General features: G+C 40.4%; 1 protein-coding gene across 3 annotated transcripts in view; it reads right to left on the bottom strand.

The window, feature by feature from the left end:
- Positions 1–7056: 7056 nt before the first annotated feature.
- Positions 7057–9333, bottom strand: part of FUT8 (fucosyltransferase 8) — a 242547-nt gene continuing 240270 nt past the window's right edge. For all 3 annotated transcript variants that reach the window (XM_080924792.1, XM_080924791.1, XM_080924793.1), the window contains one exon: positions 7057–7995. In XM_080924792.1, the coding sequence (XP_080780918.1) occupies positions 7678–7995 (318 nt within the window). In that variant the 3' untranslated portion in view covers positions 7057–7677. The remainder of the gene's footprint in view (positions 7996–9333) is intronic.

Raw genomic sequence — 9333 nt, 5'->3', positions numbered from 1 at the left:
GTTAAGTGGTCTCTAAGGGTTAAGAGGCAGAATCTTAATAAAAAAAGAAACCAAGTGTTGACAGCTCCGCTGGCTCCAAGTTTTCTCTAAATGCAGTGCAGGACAGCTTAATGGGTCACTAAACTTGCCCAAGATGTCATGCTATATATCACCAGCATCACAGCTGGCCAGAGAAAGCCAGGATAAATCATGGTCTGTCTTCCACCCTCTCAGTCTCTTCACTATAAAGTCTGGAGCGTGGGTTGAGGCATAAGATGAGACAAGCAATCACTAGGTAAAACTGAACCCTCACATGGGAACAGTGTGCCAAATGCACATATATCATTCCTGTACCAACAATTACATGTAAGGAAACGGTTTCTGCTCTGAGATCTATCTTGCTAAAGAGAATGGAATCATATCTAGAGTTCTTTCTTCATCAAGGAACTGGAAAAGAAACAGCTTCTAATAATGTAGCCCTAACACAGGCTGAGCTGGGAGTGGAGTGAGACACAGTTTCCAGTGGATACAGGTAGGCGATGTGGGAAAGCAGGACTGGTGAGCCCAGGCATGTTTCCTGAGGCTATCAACTCAGAATCTTTACATTTTCTTCCTACCTATTTGGTTTCTGTTATGATGATTGTTAAGGCAAATAGGGAGAAGGCTAAGATGCTGTTCCAAAAATTTTGAAGAATGGGGTAGGAGGTGAAATAATTTTAAAACATGGTTAAAAAGATGTTCACCTACATACTGAGTCTGGGTGATCACATTTTCAAAAATCAAATATCTCACACAAATGGAATTTGACTACAACAATTTGACTCTTTGGTAGATAAGGAAGACAAGGCTGTTTCAAAGCTGCAAGAACAAATTTCAGAGTCAGGCAGGCTTGATGCAAGCCTTGCTTCCACTTAGCAACTATTAAACACTTGCCTTGCGTGTAATTTAGCCCAGAGCTTCCTAGTCATGAATAGATTGAGGGTGTGCTATTACATGCTGTTGGCTGTAAATTTTTATGATAGTTAAAGCAATTTTATGATTCAATATACCGTAAGACTGAAATACATTTGAATAGCATATGACTCTCATAGAGACTTCTTGAATAGAGTATTTGCTATTTGTCACAAAATGCTTTTTTATACCTAGTATCCGTTGTGGGAGCAGTCTTGAGGTGACTTACCACATTTATCCTTCTTGATCACTCTAATCAAATTCACAATAAAATATTTATAATTTCATGATCCCATGTACATATCCCAAGTCCCATCACATGTCTCATGACAGATATCAGAATGTTTTGTCATGTGAAAAATACTTAATTTCTGTGAGGAAATGTCATCTGAAAAATTAGAATACTCTACAGAATACTTTAAGATAAATATGCAAGTCACTGGAACATAGTGACTGAATAAGCATCAACCCCTTTTTCCCTTATCTATTGAGTGGGGATGACTGAAGACCACGTGAGATAATGCATGCTAAGCATGTCTGGCACAGAGCAGGAGATCAGGGAGAATCATCAGTGCTCTAGCAATCAGTGCTCAGCAAGAATCATTGGTGCTCCAATGAGTTCCAATGTGCATAGCTTGTGCTGATTCATGGCTGATACAGGCAATCTTTGTCACAACTACTCAGCTGTACTGTCGCAGTTGGAAAGGAGGTGTAGACACCGCATAAAAGAATGTACATGCTGTATTCTAATAAAACTTTATAAAAACAAGAGGTGGGCATTGCATGCCAATTACTTACAGAATTCTGATTATTTGACAAAAGAATTTCTTGAAAGAGAACAGCCTAGATTGAACCTGTTTATATGTTGGATATGAAGCTAAACCTGAAGCTACAGCAATCTTATGTTGAACCACTTGATCTTTACCCTTAACAAAAGACACACACTCTCATTCTTGCCTTTGTTAAACTTACCAACACCAGTTATGATGTACATCTGTGAATAATTTCCAATGTTTTTGGTTTTAACTGAAGACACAATGAAAAGCTCAGAAGGGAGTCAAGTTAGGAAAGAATTTTCTCAGTCTAGTTCAGAGGTTAAACAGTCCGAACAGTTGCATTTTACTCAGTCTTTTTACTGTTTTATGTACTTCCTGCATTTTAAAAATCTGAAGATCATACACAATACACAGATCTTGTTTGCCTAGAAAGACAAAGATGTGGTCACATCATGGCCTTTGGGATAACCATCAGCTGACTGAACAATTACTGCTTCATTTAGGCATGTGAAATCCAACTGAAAATTTTGCAAATTCTGAATAGGACTAATTTATTGTATAAATGAAGAAAATGAAAATCTGAAAAAGTTTTGCACGCTCACATTTAAAAGCAGAAGCCCCATTTAGGGACAATGGTGAGCACTATAGGCTTTCTCTTAGAGACCGAGGACATGGCACTTACAGGTGCTCTGAAGAGGAAACACCACCACTAATCTTTTTTGCTTTTGTCCTACTTCCTTTACTTGGCCAGAAATTCTTAGTGGCTGTCATCCTCTAGGAAATACTAACCAGGAACACAAAGCCTGTTCACCATTCCTCAAACTGCTGACCCCACCCACAGTCTTAAATATTTGTACTCTGGCTACCGAGTGATGTATGTACATTCCCTCCTCCAGAGATGCTCTCATACGCAGCTGGGTTATGAATCAACAAGCTTTTGTAAATGGCCTTTTCTCTACCCACACAGGCAGCTAGGAAACAATAGTCTCTAAGGACAGTACCATTGGGAGGAACGGTTACTGAGAACAGTTACTGACAACAAAGCTCTTAATGGCAGCAGGTCAACTGGAGGACTTAACTCTTCCTAAACATCAAGTGGCCCATGGCCAGAGTCTTCAACAGATTGCTTTTTAAAAGGTACAGGGTCTGTCTAGATTGACAGAGTTTTGTATACCACATTCCCATCAAGGGTAACGATATTGATTTGCTAAACTCTTGGGAATGTTGAGTTTAAATGGACATGAATACAGAAGGCGCAGCTTTAGCGTGTCTTGGATCCTCAAATTACCTTACCCTTAACTCTCAAAAGTTATATAATTGCGTTTATAGTGTATAGATGCCGGCAATGTAACGTGTGGTCTCAGAAAATAAATCGGCATATGAATGACATGAGGAATGGACTGGCACAAGGAAAGCATTCTCCTGAGATCATCCTCCATAAAGGTGGCAGAAATACAAAATCAAGATAGTATTGAGAACAAAAAGAACAAGCAAGTGACTACTGAACTGGGTTGCACGTAGTACATTGAATAGCTCAGCCAGCCAACAGTCAAAGATTGCAATTTGTACAAAGAACAAGTCCTCAGGCATGGACAGCACTGGTTACAGTTGAAATCAAGGGAACTTTTAAACTCTACTTCTTTTCTGCCTTGGAAGAGCTCCTCTATATATATGTAAGGGAAAATGCTGTCAGGAACCAGTAAGTATAAATTTTCATTTTAACCTCCCCAGAGCTTGTCTTTAGCATAAGGTTTAGAACCAAGTTTGCAAATTCACAAATATCTAATCATCGTATCTATTCTGCAAAAACCTACTGAACCTACTGTATAGTCTCCTGGTAACACAAGGGAGGTACCAGGCAGAGGACTATGGGCGAAAGAGGACAGCTGTGTTTCTTCCTGAGTGAGAGTTCTACTCTTGACAAAGTAGAGGAGACCCTTTAAGACACCACTTGGGCCCTATATTTTTCCTACTCACTGACTGTACAGAGATTGTATTCTCTAAAGAATAATGCAATGACTCTAGGAGGAGCTTTTATGGGACTCCTTTTTTGTTCCTTAACCCTCTACTCCCTCACTGAAGCTGTTTTTTTTTTTTTTTTTTAATAATGGGGATTTAAAAAAAAGATTAATTTATTATATGTAAGTACATTGTAGCTGTCCTCAGACACACCAGAAGAGGGCATCAGATCTCATGACAGATGGTTTTGAGCCACCATGTAGTTGCTGAGATTTGAACTCAGGACCTCTGGAAGTGCAGTCAGTGCTCTTAACTGCTGAGCCATCTCTCCAGCCCACTGGAGCTGTTCTTGATCTTTATTTAATGGTGATCTAGAAAACAAGCCTGATTAAACAGACATGAGGAAACTTTCAGAGAGGAAAGCAACTGGCCTTATTTATTTGGATCCTAAGAAAACCCTACATTAGGGTTTATAGCCTTTCCACTATAGGCCTGAACTTTTTCACTACCCAAGTCAACATATTAGACTTGGGTGAAGGATTGGGAAAGCCTAGATACAACCTCTTTTAACTGCTTTGCCGTTGATATATAGAATTCTGTTACCCACATTTAATAGTCCAGGGATACTAATGTGGTTCTAGGTAAACCCTTTGAAAATGTGTCATCTAACTAACCCTGCTATAGGGTTTCCATGTAAGTACCAGGCTCACAGAAAAGTGCCAGATGGTGAAGAAATGTCAGTGTTTCCAAGAAGGCACTGGCAGAAAGGGAATCCCCATCATGCACACACTGTTTTATGACGTAGCATCTGAAGAACTTCAGAGGGTATGGTCAGCAGTACTGCTTAGCCCCTTGCCTACAGGTTTAAGCGGGGGCAGTCACAGGACTAGGTCATCCTTTCTCCCTGTCATGTTTTCTCATCTTAGTCTATCAGAGTTCTATCTCCTGGATGTATGTATGGTGGGGTATGCAACTAATGCATAAGTATTCTAATGGATTAACTGTAAGATTTCAACACAATACAAAAGAATATTCAAATGCACAGGAAACTTCTGGAGGGAGGGTAAAAGCACAAGTTGAATGTCTACACTGCAGTCTTTCTGGGTAAAGAAACAGAGGACCCTGGAGTCAGCAATTCAGCTACTTGGAAAGTGAGAGGGAAATCTCAAAACAAAGGGTGCTACACAAAAGCAGTAGTGCCTCAGATTCTGTGTGGAATTTTCTCCCAGGTTTTTGTTTTTGTTGTTTGTTTTTAACTAAGCCCTGAAATATAATGCAGGACAAACTCTGGTAAAGGTAAAAAAAAACAAATTAAGATTTGAGCTGCTATCTAAATAGTTTATAAGTGGAGCTTAATGAAGTCAAAACTATGTTCTTGCTAACAGTGGCAGAGGCAGCAGCACACTGCAGAATATAACAGAACCTGTAACATGAAACACCTACAGACACCGTGGTACAACTCTGTAATCTTAGCACTTGGCAGGCTAAGGTAGGATCGAGAGTTTGAGGCCAACCTGGGCAACCCAGTAAGACCCTGTCTCACAAACAAACAAACAAACCAAAAAACCAAAACCAACCAACCAACCAAACAGCACACCCCAAACAGTAACTAATAAAAACACCTTTCCAAAGCTTAGGACCCAATCGAATACTCAATGTATGAAGTGTTCTACACTGAGCTAAATCCCCAGCCTGAGCTAAAGTAATTTTTATAACTTTAGTTTAGTAAAGAAAAAATATTCTTTTGGTGAACTAAGAGGAAATCCCAACAGAGAGGATGAATTAGAAAGAAACTGAACTAGAAATCAAAGATGAAAAAAGAAATACCCAAGATTATGTCTGCATCCATTTGAGAATACTTATTTTCTTCAGACTTTCTTCTTCTTCTCTCTTGACCTCTGGAACTGGGTCAGTTCTGGATGAAAAAACACTGACTTACCTTTGGTTCTGCAAAGGCACAAATCAGATTCAGTTACTGACGCTCTGATGACAAGTCAGAAGAGGGCTGGCAAATGACTCATGCCCAGTCTGCTCAGTTGAATTTGTATTTGTGCTTAACTCAATGAAATGAATCCTAGAGTTAAAAATTTTGTTCTTTCATAAGCGTGGACTTTGAGAGGAAGTTAGGATTTAGGGACATTTAGTGGGAAAATTTTATTTCCTGAGATGATCAAGGTCCGAGTTCACTAAGCCTTTCTTTCTGGATCCCTGATACTTAATACCATGCCCATACTTAATACTTAATACCATGCCCATACTTAATACTGGCTCTTACATGGATCAAATCTTTCATTTAGGAGGCAAGCTGGGTGTGGTGTGCACACCTTTAGTCACAGCACTCCAGAGCCAGAGGCAAGTAGATCCCTGTGAGTTCAAGGCTAGCTCGGTCTACATAGCAAGTTCCAGGCCAGCTAGGCTATTACCTGAGACCCTGTCTTTTAAAAAACATGTATAATGAGGTCTGGAGAGATGGTTCAGCATGTAAGAGCACTGACTGCTCTTCCAGAGGTCCTGAGCTCAATTCCCTGCAACCACATGGTGGCTCACAACCATCTGTAATGGGATCTGATGCCCTTTTCTAAGACAGCAACAGTGTACTCAGATAAATAAAATAAATAAATACTAAAAAAAAAAAACATGTATGATAAAATGCTCCTTTAGGCAGGCCTCGTACAAATAGGGGTGTTTCCCGTGAAAGGAGAGAAACAATGTTTAGAGAGAAGGTCCCTGACTCTTCTGCAGGGATTCCAACACGGATTCCTAGAAGGAAACTCAGGAGAAGGAATTCTAGGCTTATTTTGTATCTCATTCTGGTTCCCCATCCCCTCTGCACAAGATTCTATATGATATGAGATACATATTTCAGAACGCAATCAGTTTCTAACCCCTCGCATTCCTTGTGTCCTCAAAATCAAAAGCAGGACACAACAGGAAGGGCATGTACCTGGATGGAACACAAAAAGTGACAGATGCCCCAGTAAGAGATGCCACCAAACCTCCGTGGCTAGCTTTACAGCGTCGAGCCAGCATTGGCCTCTCTGAAAGCAAGAGAATGAGCATTTCATTCAATTAAAACAAATCAACAATATACAAAGTATGAGATTGCATACCTCCAAAGCATGTTCTTAAGAACTTCAAAATACATATCAACTAAAGCCAGTTACTAGCATTAGAGGGGCTGATGCTTCTCCTGGTTAAAATATTATTACTCTATCAGAAGTTGAAAAAAAAGGACAAAAGTAGAAAGCAAATTTTACAAACTATAAACTCATTTTTAGCACATTTCTTCTATAAAGCCTATAACTGTATAATCCAGTGGTACAAAATTCTAGAAACTTCACAAAATTCCTTTTTAAAATTTATTTTTGTTATCAAAGAGAATGTCCAGAAACATTTCAGTACTAAAGAATTTGTTCATGGCATTGTTTTACAAAACTTCCTAATGGAGAGTGAATATTTCATTTTATTTTATTGATGTATCCTTCATTTATTAATGATGAGGTGGATAAATTGAACTGATGAAATTACTTTAAAAAAATCCAGACAACCATATAAAGGAAAACATCCATTCTCATTCTGAATCTGTTGACTGGAGTGAATTCAGTGGCCACACCATTACCAGCTTCCCCAGAGAAGGGAGCTGTTCACATCTTCTCGGTAAGTCACGGAGGTCTCTCAGATATAGGCACCATGTTTTAAGTCTCACACAAAATGTCTGTGTCACTTAAATTACACAACGTGGCAGTGTTTGTTTAATGGGGACATAATATTTAAAGGGGCAAAGTAGAAAAGAATCCATTTGCGTGTTATGTGTGAGTACATTATTGTACTGTGCATGGGCGTGGGCACCGCAGCCCTTCATGAGGAGGCATTCCACCAGTGCAGCATCTGAGGGTCCCACTCGGTCTTGGTGTGGAGCGTGTCTGTCAATGAACCACGTGTTAGTCTGGGTCTTCTGCTTAGCCGAGATGGTCTGAACTGAGTTCTGTTGTTAATCTCTTATACTTTATCTCTATTTTTCAGCTTCAGGATATGTGGGATACTTGACGGTTTCTATCTTCTCTCGGACTTTGTAGGAGGGGTATAAGCCTGTTTTTCCAAGTTTTCTGTTGACACCTTTAGAATAACCATCCCAATGGTTTCCAGCCACACCAATGATATCTCCAGGTTCCATTGGAATTTCCTCTTCAGTTCGAGGTTTGTGAGGATAAACGGCAATCTGATTGTGGGCATTCTGGCCTCCAAAATAGTAGATGTCATCTAAAGAATGGAAGTTCGCAGAGGCATCAGGGTGCAGGGTTTGCATGATTTCATAGGCGACCCGACAGACCTTGGAAAAGAGGAACACAAGCATGTTGGTACACAGTGTAAACACCCCACTGCTCAGCAATCTTTAACCAAAGATGGGTTCCAAGGCAGAGAGAGCTGAGAAGACAGTTATTTTTCATTTCTGAACACACACACACACACACACACACACACACACACACAAGAGTGGAGGGTAAGTTATAAATATATAGTATACTGTAATTTAAGAATACAAATCAATTTTAATAAGCATTATGAAGAGCTACAAGGTCTTCCAAACTGAGAACTAGTGACATAAAATGAGTTAGATAAAGTTTTTATCTTTAGAATTTATGGTTTAGGATCAGCACCTCAAATAACACAAATGTTCTCATCCCCACATCCCTTCTTTTTCTTTTTAAGTTAAATTAATACTTAAGTTTTGGGTGACTGCAGCTGAGACTCCTATCAGTGGAGACATGGAACCTGAAGTGGCCACTTATTGTAGCCAGGCAGGACTCCCCAGTGGAGGGATAAGGACACTAACTCACCCATCCGCAAAACTTTTGACCCAAAATGTGTCCTGTCTATAAGAAATGCAGGGAAAAGATGGAGCCAAGACCGAGGGGATGGCCAACCACTAACTGGCCAAATTTGAGACCCATCGTATGGGCAGGAACCAATCCCTGACACTATTAATAATACTCTATTACGCTTACAGACAGGAGCCTAGCATAACTGTCCTCTGAGAGGATCCACCCAGCAGCTGACTGAAACAGATATGGAGACCCACAGCCAAACATTGGACAAACCTTTGCAAGTCTTATGAAAGAGTTGAGGGAAGGACCGAAAGACCTGGAAGAGACAGGAACTCCATAGAAGACCAACAGAGTCAACTATTGTGGTTCCTTGGGAGCTCCTCTCAGAGACTGAACTACCAACCAGAAAGCACACATGGGCTGAACAGGTTGGTCTTCATATGGGTCTCTCAACAACTGGAGCAGGGGCTGTCCCTAAATCTGCTGTGTGCCTGTGGATCCCATTCCCTTAACTGGGCTGCCTTGTCTAGACTCAGTGGGAGAGGAAGTGTCCAGCCCTGCAGAGATTTGAAGTACAGGGTAGCGTGTATGGGGGGAACCTGTGTGATGGGGAGGCAGTGACTGGGATGTAAAGAAAATAAATTAAGCAATGGGAAAAGACTTAATTTTTATCTCTACTTATGTATATGTGTACACATCTCTTTATGAGCATGCGTATGCTTGATGCTTATGGAGGCCAGAATGCTGTCAGAGTCCCTGGAGTTGAAGTTATAGGAGGCTGTGAGCCGCCACACATGGGAGTGAACTCTGGCTTTCAATAAGCACAGGAAGTGCTAAACAGC

Source organism: Micromys minutus (genome assembly GCF_963924665.1).
Source record: "Micromys minutus genome assembly, chromosome: 1".
Classification (NCBI taxonomy): Eukaryota; Metazoa; Chordata; class Mammalia; order Rodentia; family Muridae; genus Micromys; species Micromys minutus.
This window is presented reverse-complemented; position numbering and strand designations above follow the sequence as displayed.